The sequence below is a fragment of the Mytilus trossulus genome, chromosome 4 (assembly GCF_036588685.1).
Source record: "Mytilus trossulus isolate FHL-02 chromosome 4, PNRI_Mtr1.1.1.hap1, whole genome shotgun sequence".
NCBI lineage: Eukaryota > Metazoa > Mollusca > Bivalvia > Mytilida > Mytilidae > Mytilus > Mytilus trossulus.
The window spans coordinates 30,973,968-31,000,034 of record NC_086376.1 but is presented as its reverse complement, the minus strand read 5'-3'; the positions used below and the strand labels follow the sequence as shown (position 1 = coordinate 31,000,034).

At 31.4% G+C, this 26,067-nt stretch overlaps 2 protein-coding genes across 3 annotated transcripts; one reads left to right on the top strand and one right to left on the bottom strand.

The window, feature by feature from the left end:
- Window positions 1-463: 463 nt before the first annotated feature.
- LOC134715104 (hydroxylysine kinase-like) lies at window positions 464-11,346 on the bottom strand. Of its 2 annotated transcripts, XM_063577020.1 has the most exons (6): window positions 11,215-11,344; window positions 3,718-4,040; window positions 2,710-2,843; window positions 2,352-2,450; window positions 1,704-1,788; window positions 464-1,119 (listed from the first exon to the last, which is right to left on the bottom strand). In XM_063577020.1, exons 2-6 carry the CDS (start codon window positions 4,031-4,033, stop codon window positions 626-628), a joined length of 1,128 nt encoding a protein of 375 aa, XP_063433090.1. In that variant the 5' UTR covers window positions 4,034-4,040; window positions 11,215-11,344; the 3' UTR covers window positions 464-625. The 2 variants fall into 2 exon arrangements, with proteins under 2 accessions (XP_063433090.1, XP_063433092.1); XM_063577022.1 differs by lacking the exon at window positions 2,352-2,450 and having other exon boundaries at window positions 11,215-11,346.
- Window positions 11,300-21,231, top strand: LOC134715103 (DDB1- and CUL4-associated factor 12-like). The gene is made up of 9 exons (XM_063577019.1): window positions 11,300-11,503; window positions 12,928-13,193; window positions 13,886-14,092; window positions 14,677-14,737; window positions 15,405-15,577; window positions 16,044-16,106; window positions 16,741-16,900; window positions 17,403-17,548; window positions 18,862-21,231. Exons 1-9 carry the CDS (start codon window positions 11,488-11,490, stop codon window positions 19,015-19,017), a joined length of 1,248 nt encoding a protein of 415 aa, XP_063433089.1. The 5' UTR covers window positions 11,300-11,487; the 3' UTR covers window positions 19,018-21,231.
- Window positions 21,232-26,067: the final 4,836 nt, after the last annotated feature.

Below are 26,067 nucleotides of genomic sequence, written 5' to 3'. Positions count from 1 at the left end.
AATGCAGTTTTACTGGTGACACGTAGAGGAGACAGTAAAACGGAGATTTGCGACCGTCAAATCAAAATTGACGGTGGCAACTCTTCAACTACAGTACTGTTATTCGGATTCTAATGCATTACAAAAAGAAAAAATACGATAAAAAATAAATCCGCGAAAACTTCATGAATGATTTTGGCACAAAGATGTCATGGCTAAACTTGACGTCATACAAATGAAAACTTACAAACTGGAGGTTATTACGTTACGTTTACGCTTCAAATTTGGATAAAATTACATTAAAATGGCGAATTCGAGGTAGGTGTTGTTTTAATCTCGATTATTTAGAAGTAATCGAACATGTGTTGATTCATCAATTCAAAATGGCGAGACCCACCTTAGTTACGCCTGGTCAACTGTGGATTTGACGGCAACTATTAGCCAATGAAAAAAAATTGTTACATTCAAATTGCATTAGAATTTCTCTCGTCTAGTGTCTTAGTTTTCCAAATAATGATGAGGTCTATATTGTGCTAATGTCAAGATTCTCCAGTGGCAACTTTTCCATGCATGTTCATTTTTTTTTGACACACAAAACTTTCTTCAGAAATAAAAAGGTGTAAATGAATCTCGTTTAATTTTATACTTATGTGGATTGTATCAAATCAATGTTAAATTCACTTTGTAAGAACTTTGACAGATTTGACATAAAAATGTCACTCATACTATGAAATGCCTTTATTAACTGACATGCTTCTTTTGCACCTTCTTTTACATATTCATTGTCCGACTGTCCATGAAATTTATATTCACTTATAACATAATACTGACATAGTGCTGTCATTATAGAAAGAAACAAAATACTCAGTTCATGTTGATTTAATTTTCTGCATTTCAAATAACCTGACAAAAACGTCACAGCCACACTATAACAATTATCTGGGCATGTTGAAACCATTAAATCACGAATTATCTGTCCAACTTCATAAATATAACAGGAAACACACATATCACCGAAGTCTATTATTCCAAACAGATCTTTAACTGTGTAATTTCCAGAAGCATTATAATGTGGCTGAAGCTGACCATCTTTCCAGTTCACAATTAGATTCATATCATGTAAATCTCCATGAACTAGTCCTGCAAAAGTACAAGAAAATATAAATACATGACTACAGCAATATACCTAATGATAGTTAACAATCTTTACAAATCTTCACAAAATAGCAGCAAGTAAGGATTGAAAAGAAGGTAATGCATTTAATCATCAAGTGTCATGTATTAACCAATCTCGAAGGTTGGAGGAGGGTTTAAACATTTTTTTAACCACATCAAATTCTATGTGTCTGTGTCACGTTGGTAGTTGGTAATTAAGTGGTTGTTATTGCTGTCTCTATCCAATGGAAAATTTAATGTGAAAGGATAAGTACCCTGCTTTTAACTAGGCCACATGTTGACCTAGGTTTTTTTATGTGTTAATTTACAGGGTAAAAATTAGAAGGCATTTAATCCTACTAGGGTACATTACTGTGATTTCAAGCCATCAAGTCTTAGCTCTTTTTACTAATTCCTGTATGGTTAGCACTGAATGTTCAGAAGGAGAAAATACCAATTTTCAAATCTTTAGTTTTACACAGCATGTGTTCAAAACTATGACCTTAATGATAGCTAGTTGGTTTAATAATCATAGATCAATCATACAAATAATTAGATAACATTATGACCTCTTGTAAAATGTTCTTCATTCTGCTCCATCAAGTTAATAAACTGTTTAATTATTGACTCTATTATCTCCCTTTCATTTTCATCCTAAACAAGAAAATATAATTAAAAAAAAATCATTTTCATCCTAAACAAGAAAATATAATTAAAACAATGTGCAAAAAAAGTTTTTTGCATTCTCATTAAAATCAATGTTGTGATAGGGTCGAGGGAAAACAAACAGCTGATCTTAATGAAGTTGTTTTATTTGTAGTACAGAGTACAGATTTTTATCAAAACAACAAATAATTATACATAGGATATGCATATTTACTATTTTTTTATGTGCTTAGCGCAATGCCACAAATTTAGAAACCTACCCTTTAATGATATGTCTATAAACCTTCACAAATTCAGAATTAGAATATTCATCAATATGCAGTTACATTCTAATTAGTCAGGTCAATATGCACAGGTATGTTTTGAAAAAGTATAGTCAAACTTATTAATTTCCAAAGTAACATGATAAAGTCCAAGCCACTTATTTGGAAATGATATATATCTAGTTGATAAAGATCTTACAAATAGTATAAATAAATTAAATAATTAAAAATGTGAGATAACTCTCCAGAAGGATGTTCTTAGAAAACTTGTAACACCTATGGTAGTACCTTGATTGCAATTAAATATCCTAGCATAACTCTGGCATTTTCTAGGACCCATGCATCTTCTTTGTTCATCTCTACATCCAACAAAGAAGGATCTAAAGTCTAAAATATAATTCAAAACTTGTACTGTAAAGAGTTGTTTTATACTAAAAGCATTTAGACATAAAGTTAGCTTTTATAACTGACATAAAATCCCTTATTGAGCAAAAACATGAATTTAATAATTAAGACAACAATTCATATAGTGCTCTAGCTTTCAATTCATTTAACCTCAACTTTTTGAACCAAACAAATAGTTGGCAGAGATATAAGAAATAACAAAGAAGTCGTGAATGACTGGAACGTTCCCTGATTAACATACCTGTAATGTGTTGTGTAAATCAGCTACCATTTCTCCCACTTGTTTAATCACTGTAGTCTTATTTAATTTTGACCAATGGTACATCAATGGGCTTCCTGGTATGTAATTCAAAAGCAGTACTAAGTATTCTTTGCCTGAAATTATAAAACTAAATATATGTTTATGCAAATACAAGATTCTAATTGATTAGATTTATCATATATTTAGTATTCTGAGTTAAAGTATGAAAAATGAACGTTTTTAACAACCTTGCCTGGCTATACAGCCCTTGCACGGTCAGTTTAGTATGAGATGAAACTTCAAAAGACCATTTTCATATAAAAGACTTTTGAGTTTTGACTCTGGATTTTAAAAATCTAAAACAGTTTAATTCCTACTCCAGCTTGATTTTACTCCTTTAACATGTTTAAGATGCTCCTACTTTACTTAGTACCCATATGTCCTTCTGCATATATATTTGTATGCATATTCATTGTTGTAGAAAAACTATGGCTATCATTCAAAACTTAAATGTAAAAGCAAGATAAGAATGTCTTGTTGAAGACAGTATTTGACCCTAGGATGACTTGACTTACTTTTTTCAAAAAGTATCTCACTTGTGTATACAAATGTACCTTGCTTATTCTAAGATAAATTTGATCAGTCTTATATTTAGTGTACATCATGTACATTTTTATCTTTGTGTTGTTATTTTTAAATGTTAACTAGTTTGTAGCCATAACTTAAATAAAGGAATCAGGGTTAATAAACTATTTTAGTCTATTTATTAAAAGGAAAAACTTGGGACTATTATAAACAGTTGTTTATCATACACAAAACATTGGGGTTAAGAAAAAAAAATGTGGATAAAAGTATGCAATTTTATCAAAATATTCAAACACAGAATGAGAATGGAAATGGGGAATGTGACAAAGAGACGTTAACAACCCCACCAAAAAGCAAAAAAACAGATGCATAGTAGCTGCAGCCCCAATTTAATTATCATTGTACAAAATTATATAAACCTACCATTCTTCTCCATCTTAAATGAAGTTAATAACTTTGTGCAGGTAAAACCATTAAGCAAAAGGCAGTTCAAGATTTTCTGAAGAGATTTCCACTTTAATTCACTCATTTCTTCACAATTTGTCATTTTAACTACAAACTCTGTTACATTTCCTATGTAATCACACTGATTTTGTTCACTTTCTACTATTTTTAAATAAAAATTTCTGTCTTCATATGCTTTTAGTTCTTCAACATGGGACACTGTACAATCAAGATTTGTCTTCAGCAAAGATATCACATCATCAGCAGTTGGTCGAATATCTTTCTGAACATCCATATTGTCTCTGAAAAATGTTTAAAAAAAAATATATTTCTTAATAAAATTGAGAATGAAAATGGGGAATGTGTCAAAGAGACAACAACCCAACCAGAAAAAAAACAACAGCAGAAGGTCACCAACAGGTCTTCAATGTAGCGAGAATTCCCACACCCAGAGACGTCCTTCAGCTGGCCCCTAAACAAATATATACTGTGGATTCATTTATCTTCGTGGGTACCAATTTTCGTGGATTAAGAAAAACTTGCTTATTCGTGGATATTTAATTTCGTGGTTTTGGTGAAGACTGCATACAAACCTACAGAAAAATTATCATTCGTTGAATATTTAATTTCGTGGTTTGACTGTGCCCACGAAATCCACGAACATTGGTATCCGACGAATAATAATGAATCCACAGTACTAGTTCAGTGATAATTAAGAATGCAATACTTATTTCCAAATTGTACAGAAGAAACTAAAATTAAAATAATACAAGACTACAACAATGGCCAGAGGCTCCTGACTTGGGACAGGCGCAAAAATGTGGCGGGGTTAAACATGTTTGTGAGATCTCAATGCATTTTAATGCATTTTATTACTCTATGCTTCACTTCAGTACTTCATCATTACAAAACAAGGAGGTACGCACTGAAACCCGGACCGGACCGGACTCCGGACCCGGACTTGGGTATGAAACCCGGACCCGGACCCGGACTGGTCGCCGGACCCGGACTGAATGCCGGACCCGGACTGTGGGTTTTTTTACCACTTTCAGAAATATTTTTTTAAGATTTATACTGTCATATAATAAGTAATAGTATAGTTTAAAAAAATCCACATTCCGAGCGCAAAATTGACCAAAAAGATTAAAGTAAAGTAAGGAAGAGATAAAATAATTCCCTTGTCGTTATTGTTTTATGGAAATTAATAAAATCTTTTTATTATCAATGAAAGCAAATTAAATTTTTATTCAAAGGAAGAGTGAAGCGCAACAGTTTGAAACATTCGAGGATTATATTTCTTTGTTTGTTTTCTTCTTCTAGACATAAAGGGAAAAATAGAATTCCTGCTTTTCTAAATAATGTTTATATTTCTCTAAGAAACTGTATAAATAAATTTTGAGTTATAACGACTTTTTTGTCTTAGGACTCAATGTTTTACTTCTATAAATGATCTATGACGGTTATTCTCTCCCTCTTCATAAATATTTATCGAAATTTACGAATTAAGCCTTAACTTGTGCTTTACATGCAATTGGACAAGAAATTAGATCTTTCTTGTTTTGGCAGTCTTAATTAATCACTTTTAATATTAGTTCATGAGAACATTAATTAAGCGTTGTTATTGTCACTGTGTAATGAAAGTCTCGTGTTTTATTGGGTGTTTGACATTTACGCCGATTTAAAAAAGTTTCGATCTTTCATTTGCGCCGATTGTGCACAGGTAAATTGCAGGTGAATATCACTTTCTATTCATCAATATAAACCTCTTTCGTTAGCGAGTTGTACATATCAGAATTGTCAACTAGTATCATAAAAATTCCTATGATCTCTTATTGTTCCTCCGAATGTTTATGATATCTTATTGTTCTTCCAAATTCTTATAATATCTTATTGTTCCTCATAATTCTTATGACTTTTTATTGTTCCTCCGAATTCTTATGACTTGATTTTTCCTCCGAATTCTTATGACCTTGCTGTTCCTCAGAAGCCTTGTGACTTTTTATTGTTCATCCGAGTTATTATAATCTCTAAGACTTATCGTTCCTACGAATTTGTATGTCTTTTAATTGTTCCTCTTAATTCTTAGGATCTTTTACTGTTCCTCATATTGTATTATTGACAAAGTTTTACACAGACTCGCTTTAGGATATTGGGTTAATTGAAAGAAAACGAAAAAAGAAGACACAACCAGGAATTACTTACAAGATACGTTAAGGCTGTTGGTAATTCAGGGTTTAAATAACCAAAATATAAACCATGATGGATTGCTTTTTACCTTTAGTTGTTGGTCATGTACTAGCTGTGATCAGTAACTGCGAGCATTCTCATATTTGTAGTTGGTGTCGTTATGTTGTGTGGCTGTATAAGTTGTATAAGTACCCATCCAAGTATTAGTACCAACCAACCCAAGTATACTCTGTTTTTGTAAATCTATTTGTATCCATCTGATGAGTTAATATTTTTTTCAACTGATTTTAATAGTTTGTTCTTATTTTACAGCACTGCCCCAAGTTAAGGGGGGCGGGGGGGGGGGGTCGCCTTCAAACGAGTTAAAACTGGCAACATTAAGTCATGATGTGTCTGTCCCAAGTCAGGAGCCTGTAATTTAGTGGTTGTCGTTTGTTGATGTGTAATACATTTGTATATCTTTCATTATAGCGATTTCTTTTCCTTTTGTCATTATTAGGGCCTTCTATAGCTGACTTTCCGGTATGTAATTTGCTCAGTTTTGAAGGTCGTACTGTGACCTATAGTTGTATATGTCTGTGTCATTTGGTCTTCTTTGTCAGCTCTCATTTGCAATCACATCACATCACATCATTCTTATTCTTATATCAACATCTCAAATAACGCTTCACTGGTCAATAACATAGTATTTTAATTACTCCATTTTTTTCTACAGTAAAATAAAAAAAAAGATAATGTTCAATATAGTGAAATAATTTTATTTGAGCATCCATTGTCAAAATGAACTAAGATACCTCGCTTAAGAATTATTCACTCGTAATCTCCGTATCAGTAGTATTCCTTTGGTAAGAAATACAGAAAAAATCTTGTGTTATATAAAATGAGTGGCATATTACAAAGGCCGTATCCATTAACCGGGAGATTTTTTACCCCAAGATGGTACTCTGAATAAAATATTATGCAGCTCCTGATTGGATGATACAAAGTTGAAATTGCTCCAATAAAATTTAAGCAACGATCGATCACCCATGTAATACACAATGTTGAACAGGTGAGTCCGGACTGTGACCTGACATAACCCCGGACTAGTTTGAAGTTTACTATACCTGCGTGTATTGCATTACGACGACTAACTGTATGTACACTGTTTATTGTCGTAAAGTATATTGACGGGACCTTTTGATCAAGCATGTAATACAGAAAACAGTTATAAGATATTTATCCGACATTTAACGAAACAATTACATGCACTAGCCGAGTCCGGATGGTGACCTGAAGTAACCCCGGACTAGGTGTATTCGCAAACTATAGACATCGATAGAGATATAAAACTTCACAAATTATTTGATGAAACGAACTTTATCATTTTTATTCATTCATTTTTTTGCTTACTGGATTATCGTCTGAAACATTAATAAAAGACGTTTACCCGAGAATCAACAAAATATTCTACTAGGCGAGTCCGGACCGTGACCTTAAATAACCCCGGACTTGGGAGTATACGGATTGTATATACATATACCAAATTATTTGTTAAATTGAAAGATTTTTTTCCCCGTTTTGCTTTTGGCTTTTCCTTTATTCATTTTTCTATTTCTTAAATTATTCGATAGTCATCGGAAAAATCAATAAACGACATTTAAGCAGCGATCACCCATGTAATACACAATGTTGAACAGGTGAGTCCGGACTGTGACCTGACATAACCCCGGACTAGTTTGAAGTTTACTATACCTGCGTGTATTGCATTACGACGACTAACTGTATGTACACTGTTTATTGTCGTAAAGTATATTGACGGGACCTTTTGATCAAGCATGTAATACAGAAAACAGTTATAAGATATTTATCCGACATTTAACGAAACAATTACATGCACTAGCCGAGTCCGGATGGTGACCTGAAGTAACCCCGGACTAGGTGTATTCGCAAACTATAGACATCGATAGAGATATAAAACTTCACAAATTATTTGATGAAACGAACTTTATCATTTTTATTCATTCATTTTTTTGCTTACTGGATTATCGTCTGAAACATTAATAAAAGACGTTTACCCGAGAATCAACAAAATATTCTACTAGGCGAGTCCGGACCGTGACCTTAAATAACCCCGGACTTGGGAGTATACGGATTGTATATACATATACCAAATTATTTGTTAAATTGAAAGATTTTTTTCCCCGTTTTGCTTTTGGCTTTTCCTTTATTCATTTTTCTATTTCTTAAATTATTCGATAGTCATCGGAAAAATCAATAAACGACATTTAAGCAGCGATCACCCATGTAATACACAATGTTGAACAGGTGAGTCCGGACTGTGACCTGACATAACCCCGGACTAGTTTGAAGTTTACTATACCTGCGTGTATTGCATTACGACGACTAACTGTATGTACACTGTTTATTGTCGTTAAGTTTGTTGACTGAACATTTGATTACACATGTAATACATCGGAAATTCCATTAGAAGTTATAGCTTATAATACATAGATATACCATTTGAAATTATACCACATCTTTCTTTTTGGTTAGTGTTTATTGTCCTAGACGTTTTTTTGTTGTTTTGTGAATAGCTTCCACCATTCAACATTCAAATTCCTTAATCAAGTTAAAATATCCCGATCAAGCTGCATGTGATAACACATATTTTGTTGTATTGTTCAAATACGTAAATATATATATTTTTTGAATTGATGGAAAATAATAAATTAAGTAAACTTCACTATGCTTATCCTTCAAGAGCATTCAGCCACCTTTCGGTATATATAAATATTTTTTTATTTTGTACGAGGATTATTTACATTTTAGTAATTTCTTTACATTTGCACTGTACCTTTATTTTGTCTTGTATACTTATTGTACGAGTTTTGTCTCTGATATAGACACCTGAAACAGGTTCCTTTATATAATCGTAATTGGCAAAATGAGTGATTTTGAGTTCATTTTCATTTCAAATACCATAGGTGAATATTTTAGGACAGACAAGGAACAGCCAATGAAATGCATATGCGATGTTTTTGATAAAACTCGGTCGATCGATTGTGTATGAATGCTCCAAGTGATTGTACAGTAGATTTGTAAGCGATTGTACTGTCAATAAAAATATCTGACATAGAGAAAATGAATATATTTGGAATTCTCCTTGAACAATGGCTTTGAAACTTTCAGACAAGTGAAACTATATATCAGAAAAGGTCCACTTGAAAATTCTGGTAGAAACGATTGGTTTTTCGATGTTTATTTGACAGTTTTGATCGCTGATGTGAAACAGCTTTAATCGTTCTACTCGGATCTCCACCATTCTAAGAAACACGTTTTTTTTAAATTATTTAATTGGTTCATAGTTACATAGAAAATTATTAAGCTATCAAAATTTGAAGCAGAAACGTCATAAAGTAATATTAGAGTTCACCAAAGTGTCAATCAAGCAACTTGTAATTTTCAAAATGTCGGATCCATGCTTGACAGTCTCCAGAATGACAAAAATATTAGAAAACCGTACAGTTCTGTTCCCACACTGTGTATACACAATTCTTAATAATATAACCACAAAACACAGATCAAGTTTAATTTTTTTAAGTGTCATTTAAACCACTCTAAAGTAAAATTCCTTTACAAATGGAAAAAAATGCTGAAATTTTCGTTTCCGTTCTCTAACATACACGAAGGTTTGACTTTACCAAATGTTAGGAAACTTATACACAACAAAGAGATCAAGTTCGAATGTTGGTAATGTCTATGAATCCTTTCTGGAGTTGTTATACTACGTAGAAAATAAAAAAATAAAATGATATATGATACACATTCCCCATTTACTCTGAAACATGTTATCTTCATACTGCTGCTGAGTTTCACAATTTAATATATGTAGTAGTTTGTCGCTTGCCTATTTTGTAAACGGAACCTACAAATATTGAAGAATGGGATCCATAAACAGTTCAACGTTTTTATTGAAAAATGCCTCTACTCCATTTATAGTTGTACATCTTGCGGTAAGGATACCCTTGAAAAACATTAACTGGCACAAAAGGACTCCTGCCAACTATAGTCGTTTTTAAAATATTTTTTCCTACGTTTATGAAACAAATAAATGTCTGAGAATATAAATAAGATTATTGCTTAAATCATTTTATAGTTCAAAGTCAAACTAGCGGTGTTCCGTGTAAAAACAGTTTTCAAAATATCATTTTGGTCATAACACTTTTTACATTTGTTTATAATTCGGTCCTTCCCTAATTTACCAGCATGACTAATGGTATTATTGCCAGAGTTATTGTGAGGTGACATGACTAGGTATTCTTGCCATTTCCTATCGGACTTTTATACACTTATTACACAAGTACGTAATGCAGGTTCATGCATCGCGTCACTAATGCCCATATAAACTACTGTCACGGTATGTATCAGGTCTGGTTATACAGGTCTGATTAATTTTCATAATTATTATAGATGTAATGCATCTTGTATATTTCTGCCAAAATAAACTTCCTTCTGGATAGTTTCAGAAACATAATAATTGTATTATATGTCTCTGATAGATGAACAAAAAAAGGAAAAAATAATTTTAAGAAAATCCACTTTCTCCCTATAAGTTATAAAAAAAAATATTTCTATGGCTTTTTTTTAAAAGTCATTTGTAAACATTGATACATATATATATATATATTTTTAAAGTCATTTGTAAACATTGATAAATATATATATATATATATTTTAAAGTAGTTGCACAACTGTAAATTGAAGATTCAGAATCATTGCAAGTCTAACTTGCATGCTAGACTATACAAGAGTAAGAGCAAAATTTGATGATCTCATAATTAATATAATGTGTTACAGTTCTCCAAAAATTATCTTCCTTCCACTTAATAAAAAAAGAAAAGGTATTTATAAGAAAATTCATAATTTTTACCCAGTCCGGGTCCGGCATTCAGTCCGGGTCCGGCGTTCAGTCCGGGTCCGGGTCCGGGTTTCATACCCAAGTCCGGGTCCGGAGTCCGGTCCGGTCCGGGTTTCAGTGCGTACCCAACAAGGATTCATCATATTCATAGTTCATTTGATTTTTTTAAAATGTATTGCATCTGCTATTTGAAAAGCTTGTTATTACATTGGTCTATCTTTAAAGATTAAAGAGTGGGGCGAGTTTAAAAAAAAATTTGTGGCGATTGGTGTGTGACGATTTTGAAACAGGGCGAATTGGCTTCATTTCAATGAGACTTTTTTATTTCTTCGTGCGATGGGCTAAGCACTTTTTAACCCGAAATGATACCAGCCTTGTCATTTACATACTTAATTATTTAATATATTCTTCATAAACAGTCAATTTAGCATTGTTTTATCTATGTTTTAACATTGTTTAACTCAAAATGTAAAAGGTCAATTTTCAGGGCACTGGTGTTAACCATAGAGGGCGCTTATCATTTGACTTCCGTCAATCGCATTTCCGTTGAGAATGTAGTAGAAAACCAAACAGATACAAAAAAAATACATTGAAAGCTCTCATTTTGGACATTTATGAGATTGGAATCTACTGATATGTAGAAGAAAGCCAGCATTGAAAACATGTCCAGGATGAAAAGTAAATGAAATAAATCGTTATGAAAACATGCAGCTGTTCTTTACAGTCTCAAGTTTAAACAAGCACTGAAGCAGCTGACAAAAAATATTATACAATTGTAGTTTCCCGTTTCTATGAATTAAACATAAGGATAGATCACTTTATCTGAAATAAGTATAGTATGAAATAGATTATAATTAGCTCTGGTGTGTATTTTACTGAATAAAAAACAAATAAAACTGTTTTGAACCTGAGACTACTATAACACAATGTGTTATAGTAGTCTCAGTTTGAACATACAAATTACAATACACCTTATCACTTTTTGTCCGCCATTGCTGGATATCACGCAGATTCCCGTAAAATTTTGACGTCATAAAACAAAACATCTGACGCCACAATGGAAAAGTGATTGTTGTATGCGTCAAAGGTTCAAGCGGCCAGGTCAGCCGGGATTAGCGATAAGGTGTATTACAAAATGTATATACACGTACATGACTACCAGTCTACCTTATCATTACTGTTTCAAATAGGATTGGTCTAACTTTACTTAAATATGACTGATATCTCTGTGAAAGAGCTAACCTTATAAACTGTGTCAATTACGTCTCTTTCATGTCTGTCCCTTTGCTTTGCCCAACCATCAAAAGTGATTCCTAGTATTGCTTTCTGTTGCTTTCCTCAACAGCGATTTTCCATTTTTACCAAGTCGATGAATCAGCAATTTTTCAGTTTTACCAAGTCGATGAAACAGCAATTTTTCATTTGTGTGGGTTTATGTTCTATTTGTTAAGACCGATGGCTACAGTACTGAAGGTCCTGAGTTCGATTCTCACTCGAGACGTCAAATTTTCAGTACATAATTTCACCCTCCCACACCTATCTCTGGTATCCAGACCGGAATTTAAACTAGATTGGATACTTTGGGGGCCTCGGTAGGTCACAGTTGTTCTCAGCTTGACCTGGTGAACAATCTTCTGAAATCTCTTTGGGTTGTCTGTTCCAGCCGAGAAGGATGGTGGTTCTCTCTGAGTACTTCGGTTTCCTCCACCACAATAACAGACTTCCGATTGTCCTACAAGCTCCCTTGGGCAGTGTTGGGTGGGGATTGTTCTGGTGATGGGATAATAATTTCAAGGACACATCTCCATTAATCCTTAGGGAGTTTACATGGATCCGCTGTACCCTTGTAGTCAATCAAGGGGTGCGTCTCAACTGGCAGAATCTCGAGGTACATACATACATACATTGAAATAAAAAATTTCACATACATAATTATGCTTTAACCACTTTTCTAAAGAAAGTAAATCATAAATAAATGATTTACTTTCTTTAGAATATTGGTTAACTTCTAGTATTTGTAACTGAATTAGTAAACAGGCAATACATGGAGGAATTTAATTGCAGTATTAACTTCTCACACATATTTCTAATCTTTTATTTAGGTGGGACTCGTAGGAAGTGTAGCACTTGCTGTTCAGATGGACAACAGTACAATTATCATCCAAGCAAGGAAACTTTTCATCATCTATTTAAAAGACAGTATTCAGGAACATGTATAAATGCTCAAAAAATTGTCAATGATTATGTTTCACATCAGGCCCCAGGATTAATGAAAGAAAAAGAATATGATCTGGGAAATAACAATAAAGTATTTGCATCAAAATGGCTAGATGATAAGCAAGTTGTTTTTGGAACAAAATGCAACAAGGTATGTATTCTTCTTGTGTAGTATTTGTATTTATGACACTCTGTTTATCATTCTTTTCTAAGTGTTGTATAAAAGCATAAGGCCTTAAGACAGAGTTGATTGATCTTAAAATGGTTGTCTTACTGAGCTTCCTTCTCGAAAAATCTGTCATTCCCATGATAATTCTATTTATTAAATTGGTTGTAATGAATTACATTGATTTCCCAGTGAAAAAATGTTGATAACTTCACATGTGAAATAAACATGGTTATTTATATCCTCTGACCTCATACAACAATTGTTGTTGTCAAGACGTCGACAACATCAAAACAAATTATGAATGTGTAGAAAACAATATAGTTCTATTCATCTTCTACATTTATTTCATGAATAAAGCCATTTGCCAAATAATAAAAAGAATAACTGATTTTGAAAAATATTCAACTTGTGACTGAACAACACTGATAATTAATTCATGCACTACTCGTGAATTAATGTGTTGAACTTGAACCTTAAAAGTGTAAATTCCAATGTACATGTACAATATTCAAAATGAAGATTTAATTTAGAAAAGTAATATTAGATGTAGATGAATCAAAATATGCCGTAACAGTACATGTATATTTAAAACTTACAAAAATAGTTACTGGATAGAAAAAAATATTAATATTACAATCACGCTGTATGAATTAATGAAATACACTTTTTTCCAGTTAATGGTAATGGATGTTTATTCAGGAAGAAATATTCAGATTCCATCTTTAAAAAGTAGTGATGAGAGTCCACCAGCTGATAGTCCTTGCGGTATACACGCTATAGCTCTCAATCCGTCAGAATCCCTCTTGGCAACAGGGGGAGAAAATACAAATGATCTGGCAGTATATATGCTTCCTACTTTCGACCCTGTTATGGTTGGTGAGGTCAGTATGAGGCTGTTTAAAACAAACATGGCAATATAGATAAATGTTTTTTCATGGTAACAAAATTTTAAATGTCTACACAATAATAGCAGAATTATTTAAATGTTGGGACTTGCAGCAGGAAACAAGAGCTTCTTCAGTGAAGGAGTTAATTTCAAAAGTCAGAGATTTTTGATACATTTCGGCAATTAACTTATTATTTAAAAAAATCTTCAAATGTTTTATTTCTATAGAAATTTTTAAAGCAGCTACTGATTTTATAGAATTCTCTGAAAACTGTTCAAAATTTTCAGAGAATTCTTACTATTGACAAAAAAATGAATAAAATATACTCTAAAAACAAATACAGACAGACACTATGATTATTATGTATTAATGATTAAAAAAAAAATTTAAAGTGACAAATTTTACTGATTATGTATATGTTCTGTCCAAATATATGATAAAACTGAAGGTAAGAAGTGAATACCTCAACAACATCTTTATATGTTTTGTTTTTTTCTGTCAGGGAGAATTGAGAGTAATGAGTTAAAATCTAATGCATATTTTAACTTTGTCTATATGGTATTGATGTTCTATTTCAGTGTTCACATTCAGACTGGATATTTGACATAGAATGGGTAGATGATGAGTATGTCTTGACAGGTAAGAATCTTTGCACAATTTGTTTTTCTTTAAAATTGCTGAAAGGATTTGATATATAATACATGAATGAATGCCAATGCCACCTGATGAGATGTGTTATGATTGCCAATGTAAAAACAGATTATGTGATATAATTACCAATTATACATCATGTTAGTTTTGTATAATCAACATCAGCAGTTAACCAAATTTGGAACCTTCCAAATAAAAGTGCTTTCACAATTTACCTACTAAATATGTTGTATGTTAAAATTTGAATGAATTAGGTCTGTTGATAACAAGGGGTCTGTCAGAGGAATGCATGCCAGAGCGCTATATCTTTGTTGAAGTGAAAGTTGCTTTGCTTAAAATTTACGGCTTCTTCAAAAAATATTTTTATGATGCAAAAGATAATTTTTTTTTTTGAAAGTAAATACTGTTGATTCATAATTATTGGTTGGATAACAATTTTCTTGGATTTTGTTGGGTAAAGATTTTCTATTGGCTTGTGTGCAGCCTTCAGCAATACCATGAAATTAAATATCCACAAACATTCAAGTTTTCCTTAATCCATGAAAATTAGTATCCACGAAAAATTACAGAGAAACATTAGAATTGTGTACCAGTACAGTTTTGTATGGTGTTTGGGTAGTAACAAAGGCCTACTACATTTCCTTTTTTGTTGCAGGTTCAAGAGACAGTCAGTTAGCTTTGTGGAAAGTAGACAATTTAGAAAAAGATGAACCTACAGAAAGCACAAGTTTAAAGTTTCCAGACTATAATATTAAAAAACCAGAAGTGGTTAAACTATGTGATAAAGCTCAGAAAGTCAGGGCATTATGTTTTGATTATAATAGAAAGGTGAGAGATTATCTCCCATGCTAAATGTGATAATTTAGAGTTTACTTCTAAATCTTCTAATTAATAGTAGTATTACTTGAATATAATAGTACATGTATATCTGTAGCACGTAAAACAACTTTTAATATCTAGATAATAAACAAGGCAAAATAACAAGTTTATTGATTAAAAAAAATAAAGTATAACATCTACCTCGGTTGAAATATTAGCTACCGGTATGTAAAATAACCGTATGATCTCAACTAATTCCATAAAGCTGATTTATCTCAACAAATATATTAAAATGATAGTGTGAAGGTATTTTATAATGTTTTAAAGAAAATATACTTTAATTTGAGAGTTTGAAAAAGTTTCAAATTATAATGATGCTCTTAGATATGAATTGGTGGTTACAATGAATTAATGATTGGTTGTGAATTTAAACATTATACTAAAGGAATTGGTTTCTATATATTTCTATTTGCAGGAATTAGGTGTATTGTCATTAAATGCATATTTCCATATATGGGATGTAGAATCATTTTCGCCTGTGAGTAATTATTTGTAACTTATATTAAACAGAGACAATTAAAGAAAAAGATTGAAAAAAGGTTTAGATTTGCTTCAGTTCCTTTATAGCTCCCTACTTTTAGTTAAACAGAAGGTAAATCTGTTTACTTTCAAATTTCTTCAAAACTAAAAATATAATTTTTGATTTAACTGTTTCCCTGAATAAGTCAGCAAAAGTAATGAGCCTTATTCTTCATATTAAAGCAGTTATAAATCATTTGCTTTGTCAAAAAAAGTATCAAGTTTAAGTTATCCAAACTTTTGAACTTTTACCATTTCAAATTTAGATAATGAATACAAAAGTATCCTGACATTAAAGTAAGTTAAATTTATTATGACATTTCTTAATATAATGTTGATAATGCAATACTGTAGAGCTGTTATAGTAGTATTCTTCAGGTGTAGGGAAATACATGTTTATAACAGACTTGCAGGTCACATGTATAAGATTCATATACTTGTTATCCTTTAATTCTTCAGTAAATGTTCAAGTGCGTTTTGTTCTATGAATACAGAAAATGTTTATTATTATAGGTCAGTAGAAGAAATTTATTCCACTCTAGAGAGAATGAAGTTGAAAAATTGCTGAAAATGTATATATTCTTTATTCATAGGTCAGTAGTAGAAAACTGTTTCACTCCAGAGAGAATGTATGTATGGCTGTTTCTATAGATAAGACGATGTATGCAGTGGGATCTCAATCTCATATCAATTTGGTAGACCCAAGGTCACCTAATACTTTAACAACTGTGATATCTAAATACAGAGGAGGTGGTGAGTACTGTATATCTGCTTGTTTTAAAAGTTGAACAATTTTTTTGTTCTAAAACAAGACATCTGTTGGAATTTATTTTGAATTATTGTGCCTTCCAAAGGACTGGTTCTTTTATTTTATTAAGCCTGAATGATTACAGCTATCTGGATGATAATTATTTCATTCAGCCTGATTGGTTACAGCAATCTGGATGAAAATATCATCATTGCAGTTTTGTAGATAATTATACATAGTTTTTAGTATGGAAAAAAACAAAATACAGACAATTGTCACTAGACAATTTCTATAAAATACACACATTTATCAAATCAATAACTATGTTACGGTATACAGTTTGGCTTAGTTTTGGATTTAAAAACACATATATACCAACAAGGAAAAATAATAAGACTTGGGTAAAAAATGTCAACAATTTGAAAGTTCAGCCACTTATTCCAATGTCTTCATATTTACATTTTTGACCATGTATTGTATTTTATTTATACATGTATTTGTTGACAGGTGTGCGGTCACTGAGTTTTAAAAATGACATACTAACAATTGGTACAGGTGTGGGACATGTATTGTTCTTTGATGTTAAAGGTGGAAAATACATAGAAACGGAATGTGGGGATGTGTGTTCACTTAAGGTTGCCAAAGGCTGGTTGGTAAGTATATTAAATATATTAAATCAAGATGGGTTTTATAGAGAGGGTGTTTGAAAGTTCATAAAACATGAAAAAGGGTCAAGTCTATTTTTTCCTTTTCTTGGAAGTCCAAAAGGTTACTGTGCAAAGTTTAAAGTCAAGCAAAAACAATATTTTTTATCAGGTCAACTGCCATAAATTCTTAATAATTACTAACAATTAAATAACTGAAATATCAGTTGTACATTGATTGGTTAATTCACATTGAAATCTTTTAAACTGAGTTTCATATGCATATGTTGTGTAGAAGGGTTTAAGTAACAGCATAAATTTATTTAGCAAATCAAATAAGCTTGATATCAAATGAGTTAAAAGTCTGCAGTCAGCTTTGGAAGAGCCCATCACAAAATTCATTAATGGGATTTGTACCTACACTTATACAATATAAATAAGAGGAGAAGGGTTGCATGAATGAGGCATCAACCCAACAACACAAAAACTTATAGCCATCTATAGTTTGTCTAGAGGTCAACATACAAGCTTCAACAATAGAATAAAACCCGTCCAACCAACCAAGATGGTCGCTATGGCTAAAAATAAAACATAGGGGTAAAATGCAGTTTTTGGTTTATAACACAAAAACCAAAACATTTAGAGCAAAGCTGACACGAGATATAATTGTTTATCAGATCAAGATCTATCTGCCCTGAAATTTTCAGATGGATTGGACAACTGGTTGTTGGGTTGTTGCCCCTGAAATGGTAATTTTAAGGGAATTCTGCGGATTTTTGTTATTATTTTGAATATTATTATAGATAAACTGTAAACAGCAAAGTAAGATCTATAAATAAGTCAACATGACCAAAATGGTCAATTGACCCCTTAAGGAGTTATTGTCCTTTATAGTCAATTTTAAACAATTTTTATAAAATTTATAAATTTCTATAAACTGAAACTACTGAACAAAGTTCATTATAGATAGAGATAATTGTAAGCAGCAAGAATGTTCAGTAAAGTAAGATGTACAAACACATCACCATCATCAAAACACAATTTTGTCATGAATCCATCTGCTTCCTTTGTTTATTATTAACATAGACCAAGGTGGGCGACACAGGCTCTTTAGAGCCTCTAGTTTTATTTCTTACCTGTAGCAATCTCTCCCAAGTTTCCCCTGTTAATAAAGTTAAACCACCATGAGAGTTTCTTAGCCACTGCAGTTATTCATTCTCAGTTATTTGATGCTTGCAAAATATCTGATATGTCAAAAATACTACCAAGATAAAAAAAAATATTGAAATAATGATGTACAAATGATGTATATTTTTTTTCAGCTGCATGATGAAAATTATCGAGAGTTTTTCATGGAACACCTTTATCCAAATGCTATTTATACACATCAATATGACCATACAGGAACTAGACTGTTTACAGCTGGAGGACCACTACCAGCTGGACTCTGGGGAAATTATGCTGGACTATGGTATTAGTAGCTCTATTTCTTGATTGACAGAAGAAGGAAGCCATATAAGGACGGTTGGTCAACAACCTGGACTCAGAATTGTTTTCGGGAATTCATCACCTCAATGGTTTGAATCGTAATACACATGCTAAAAAAAGTGAAAATGGCATTGATAAAGGGATGTTCCAGAAGTAGTATGCATGTAAAACAGAGTTCATGAATTCACTTTGATTAAGTTCGTTTCATTATAAGAAACAAGTTCTGGTCAGTACTGTTTTGTATAACAACCATAAATCATTGTAGATATTCAGTTTTCATCTATAGATTTATTTTAAAGGAATGCCTGAGTCAGCTCTGTCAAAATATGTTACTTTTATCAATTTTTACTTCAACAAGCTGTTGTTGTGTAAAATTTTGTTACATTTTTACCTCTTTAGTTTTCTGAATAAAATTACTAAGTATTACAGGAATTGTTGAGACTTCTATTGGTCAAATTGGAAATTAAAAAAAAGGAAGTTTCTAAAAGCTTATTATTTTATTTATTTCTCTGAAAATATGTACGTACTTAAAATCTGTTAATAACATGCCGGTACAATACATGTATTTCAATGGGCATTAACCATGTTAACTGTAAAATACTTTTATTAGGGAAAATAGTTTCAAATTTTTATCATAACAAAAAACAAAATTGGATTGATGGACTTTCATATAAACAAAAATGGTTAGAAATAATATATATAGGTATGATACACATTTAAAAATATATGGTCCCTATTCATAAGATATATAAAATAACTTGTTAAGTCTTTCTTGTGGTGTTGTCTTTAATGACTATAAACAAAAGACTTTTACAGGGAACAATAAAGATATTTGACATGGAAGTTCAATATCTGTGTAATTGAGAATAATATCCCTTCCATGGACTTAGTAGAAATAATAATTGGTTCATATCACCACATCATGTTTTGTATTGGAATTCATTTTCATGAATATTTATAAAACCATTTTATAATTTGAATTATATATTATTTTAATTTAGAAATGAGAATAAATCAAATAAGAAATGAACTCATTTTGTAAATTTGTTACATTTTTTTTACATGTTCATTTTATTGTTAATGATTAATGCTTGAAAAGGAATTTTAATTTTTCATTCAAACATTTTTTTCTTCAGAAAATGCATGAAATAGGTATGTTTTGGTTTTTGTTTGCAGCAGTTTAGTTTGGTATTAAGAATATAATGGTTTCATTTTGTAATTGTATTGTGAACAGCGTAAAAACCATTTGGGAGAAATTATGCTTTTATTAAAACAATATCTTCCTAATCTACCCATCACAGCTTTGGAACAATTTAAAAAAAAAATTAATGTATTAAATAAAAAAATATGAAAATGTCACAACATTTTTAAGTTGAAATTGTTATACACTGCCATAATGATTTAATTCAAATTCATTTGTTATTTTATTTGTTGAGTATATCTGTTATGAATGACCACAGATTGATGTAGTGAAACCTTTGCTTGTTGTAATAAATTAAGAATAAATGTTATGAATTATTGTATAATACATAAACAGATGCATTTAATAATAACTTATAGTAAAGATATACAAATGTTGAAATTCAACTAAATTGAAGATTTTATTCAGATAAGTTGCAAAACTTGGGAAACAAAGTTGCACATATTTTGCATTTTATGATTTACTTTTCAACCAGAATTTTATGAATTTTTAATAGAATGTGTGGCTGAATGGTAAAAAATAATATAGTGAGCGACAGTACAGTATGATGTGTTCATGTGTTGTTTACATATAAAGTAGATGTATGAGAGATGAAAGTTGTTGATACATAGAATGATGACAGAAAAGTTTGGTTGGATTAGTAGATGAACAGTCATGTAAAATAATATGGGTTATCTTTCAATGCAATTAAATAATTTGTGTTTTAATTAAAGTGTTTATATAGTAACAGACTATACTGTCATCATAATCTGTTATAATAAACAATATTGCTTTATTTCCAAGAGGATATTTTAACAGACAACATTCACACTGAACTATATATTTAAATATATAACTTCATTGTAATTGTCTCATTATTCTTGGTTAGTGTCTTATTTTTGTTAATTTTGTTTTTAAATCACTGTTCTAAACAATTTAAAAACCTCTGATATGATTATATCAGAAGTGTTCTATATTTATGTTCTTTTCAAATGAAAAGGTCATACATTAAAAATAGAATAATTTTTGTTTTTGCTTTTATTCTTCTCTAGCACTTACTTTTAATTGGACCACTAAAAAAGAAGGCTAAGTATGGTATGCTTATGTGGAGATTGTCCTTGTCCAGCTGAGGACACAATAGTTTTTATACGACAGCAAAAAAATTTGCTGTCATATATTGGTATCACGTCATTGTCAGCATCGTCAGTCTTAATCGAAGACAGTAGTTTCTGGATAATAACTTTAGTATAAGTAAATAGAAATCAATAAAATTTAAACACAATGTTTATAACCACAAAAGGAAGCTTTAGAATAATTTTGGGGGTTATGGTCCCTAAGATTTAGGAATGAGGGGCCCAAACAAGCATTTATCTAGTGTCAGGACAATAAGTTGTTTATAAGTTTTTCAATTGTTCTGAAATTGTACCACAATGTTTAATACCATAATTAGAAGGTTGGGATATATTTTAAGGGTTATGGGGCAAACAGTTTCAAGGCAATAAATTAGAGTTATCTTTCTTTGTCCAGAATGGTTGTTCCAATGCTTTATGAAATCTTTGAAAATTGGAGTTATCTTTCTTTGTCCAGAATAGTAGTTGAATCAACTTAAATCATATACAATGTTATATGCTAGCGGGGGTATTATCTGTGTCCCTTTGGACACATTCCCCATTTATTTTTTAGCTCACCTTTCCTAAAAGGAAATGTGAGCTTTTCTCATCACTTGGCGTCCCTCGTCGTCGTCTGTCGTCGTTAACAATTTTTCAAACATCTTCTCCTCTGAAACTACTGAATGGATTTGGATGAAACTTAGCATGATTGTTCCTTAGATTATCCTGCACAAAGTTTGTGCTTCGATTTTTGATCCGTCAAAAAACATGGCTGCCGTAACTTAAAATAGAGCATAGGGGTCAAATGTAGTTTTTGGCTTTTATCTCAAAAACGAAAGCATTTAGAGCAAATCTGATATGGGGTAAAAATGATTATTAGGTTAATATCTATCAGCCCTGAAATTTTCAGAAGAACCCATTATTGGGTTGCTGCCACTTAAGGTGGCTCGTGGGTACAAAAATTTTAGCAAAAAATTAAACCTTTATTTTTTCATTACAAATTGTATTTATTACACTATTAGTTGTTACTTTATGATATGGTACAAAAAACAACCCAAAAAAAGTGATTTGGTTTGGCCCCAGATGACTTCAAAAATTGAGGAAAAAGCTCCAAATTATCTCCCTTTGGTGCAAAAATGACATTTTTTTGGCCTTAAATTTGAAATATCTTTTTTAACTCATCGGTGACCTATATTTTTTATTAATGTTTTCAAATAAGCTGTACATAAACTAAATTATTGTAAAATTTAAGCGATTTCTTATATTAGGTTTTTTTTTTATTTCAATATTTCCTCTTTTTCTCCTATTAGTTCAACAGAAAAAAAGAACATTAACAAAAATGTATGCTTCTTCCAGAGGCAGATTTTAGCTTAAATGAACGGTGACCCCATTTTTTTATTTCATTTTTCTTTTAAGTATATGATAAAGTTCATTTATGAAAAAATATAGCGAAATCCTATATTAGAAAAAAAAATCATTTATACCCAGGAGCCCCCTTAATTGGAAATTTAAGGAAATTTTGCAGTTTTTGGTCATTATCTTGAATATTATTATAGATAAAGATAAACTGTAAACAGAAAAAATGATCAGCAAAGTAAGATCTACAAATAAGTTAATATGACCAAAATTGTCAATTGACCCCTTAACAGGTTATTGTCCTTTAATGACAACTTTTCACAATTTTTTCATCATATTTTCTTTAAAAAATCTTCTCCTCTAAAACTACCCAACCAAATTCAACCAAACTTCAACAGAATGATCAGTAGGGTGTATAAAATAAAGTTTGTGTTTTATTTTTTATTTCGTCAAAAAAACATGGCCGTCATGACTAAAAATAGAACACAGGGTGTAATGCAGTTTTTGTCTAGCCTGCAACAGCTCGACATAGGGATAGTGTTCCGGTGGCGGCTGCGTTAGCTCACTTCTTAAAAGATTTATATATTAGAAGGTAGAAGACCTGGACGCTTCATACTTTGTATATAGATGCCTCATGTTACGAACTTTCTGTCAGTCACATGTCCAATGTCCTTGACCTCATTTTCAGTGACTACTTGAAAAAAAAGTTGAGATTTTTTTATAATGTTAAATTCTCTCTTATTATAAGTAATTGGATAACTATATTTGGTATGTGCGTACCTTGCAAGGTCCTAATGCCCGTCAGACAGTTCTCATTTAACCTCAACCTCATTTCATGGATCAGTGAACAAGGTTAAGTTTTGGTGGTCAAGACCATATCTCAGATACTATAAGCAATAGGTCTAGTATATTCGGTGTATGGAAGGACTGTAAGGTGTACATGTCCAACTGGCAGGTGTCATCTGACCTTGACCTCATTTTCATGGTTCAGTGGTAACAGTTAAGTTTTAGTGTTTTGGTCTGTTAATCTTATACTATATGCAATAGGTGAAATATCTTTGGTGTATGGAATGATTGTAAGGTGTACATATCTAGCCAACAGGTGTCATCTGACCTTGACCTCATTTTCATGGTTCAGTGGTCAAAGTTAAGTTTTTGAGTTTTGGTCTATTTTTCTAATACTTTATGCATTAGGTCAACTATATTTGGTGTATGGAAATATTTTATGATCTATATGTCTGTTACGCAAGTTATGTTTGACCTTGACCTCATTTTCACGGTCCATTGCTGAGTACAAGTGTTTGTGTTTTAGTCTGTTCTTCTTACTTTATAAGCAATAAGTCAACTGTATTTGTTGTATTGGAGAATTGTTAACTGAACATGTCTGCCTGACATGGTTCATCTGACCTTGACCTCATTTTCATGGTTCATTGATAAATGTTTCGTTTTCTTGGATAATGTTGAGTTTATGTGACAGTTGTAATAAAGCTTTATATTCAGGTCAATCAACATAATATCAATGATAAGTGAAGAAGGCGAGACATTTCAGCGTGTGCACTCTTGTTGGCTTATATCTCAAAAACTCCAGCATTTAGAGCAAATAAGACAAGAAGTTAAAGTATTTATTAGGTCAAGGTCTACCTGTCCTGAAATTTTCAGCCGAATAGGGTAACTGGTTTTTCAGGTATAATGCCCCTGAATTGATGATTTTAAAGAAATTTTGCAGTTTTTATACGACCGCAAAATTTGAAAAATTTTCGTCGTATATTGCTATCACGTTGGCGTCGTCGTCTGAATACTTTTAGTTTTCGCACTCTAACTTAAGTAAAAGTGAATAGAAATCTATCAAATTTTAACACAAGATTTATGACCACAAAAGGAAGGTTGGGATTGATTTTGGGAGTTTTGATCCCAACATTTTAGAAATAAGGGGCCAAAAAGGGCCCAAATAAGCATTTTCTTGTTTTTTCGCACAGTTACTTTAGAAAAAGTAAATAGAAATCTATGAAATTTTGAAACAAGGTTTATGACCACAAAAGGAAAGTTGGGATTGATTTTGGGAGTTTTGGTTCTAACAGTTTAGGAATAAGGGGCCAAAAAGGGGTCCAAATAAGCATTTTTCTTGGTTTTCACACCATAACTTGAGTAAAAGTAAATAGAAATCTATGAAATTTAAACACAAGGTTTATGACCATAAAAGGAATGTTTGTATTGATTTTGGGAGTTTTGGTCCTAACAGTTTAGGAAAAAGGGGCCCAAAGGGTCCAAAATTAAACTTTGTTTGATTTCATCAAAATTTGAATAATTGAAGTTCATTGATATGCCGAATCTAACTGTGTATGTAGATTCTTAATTTTTGATCCTGTTTTCAAATTTGTCTACATTAAGGTCCAAAGGGTCCAAAATTAAACTTTGTTTGATATCATCAAAAAATGAATAATTGGGGTTCTTTGATATGCCGAATCTAACTGTGTATGTAGATTCTTAATTTTTGGTCCTGTTTTCAAATTGGTATACATTAAAGTCCAAAGGGTCCAAAATTAAACTTACTTTGATTTTAACAAAAAATTGAATTGTTGGGGTTCTTTGATATGCTGAATCCAAATATGTACTTAGATTTTTGATTATGGGCCCTGTTATCAAGTTGGTCAATATCAGGATCAAAAATTATTATATTAAGTATTGTGCAATAGCAAGAAATTTTCCATTGCACAGTATTGCGCAATAGCAAGAAATCTTCAATTGCACAGTATTGTGCAATAGCAAGTCTTTTCAATTGTACAGTATTGTGCAATAGCAAGAACTCTCTAATTGCACAATATTCCGAAATAGCAAATATTTTTTTTTAATTAGAGTTATCTTTCTTTGTCCAGAATAGTAAGCAAGAAATACCTAATTGCACAATATTGTGCAATAGCAAGAAATTTTTTAATTGGAGTTATCTTTCTTTGTCCAGAATCAACTTAAGGTAGATCACCAGTATATATTTTTTGAGACAGATTTTTTTTATAATTTGCCAAAATGAAGATTTTACTATGCTCTTTTCAAAAATTTAGTAAAAAGTATGGGTCACCGTGCTATTTTTTAAGCTATGAGTCGTTGAAAATTGCCAAAATTTGGTTAGTGTGTTCATGAAAAAACACATTAGTGTGCATAAAAAAAATTCTATGAAATAGAATTTTGAAATAAATTGTGAGAAGAAAGGTTTCATAATAAGTTTTAAGAAAATAAAAAGAAAAAATGGTGTTACCGAACTTGTTTTCTTGCTACAAGTAAAAATTAAAAAAATCCCTATTAGCCCAGTATAAATTTTGTACTAAAAGAGTTATCTCCCCTTAAATGTCTCATTTGAAAAAAATGATTTTTAAACCAAAAAAAATGATATTTGTTGAAAT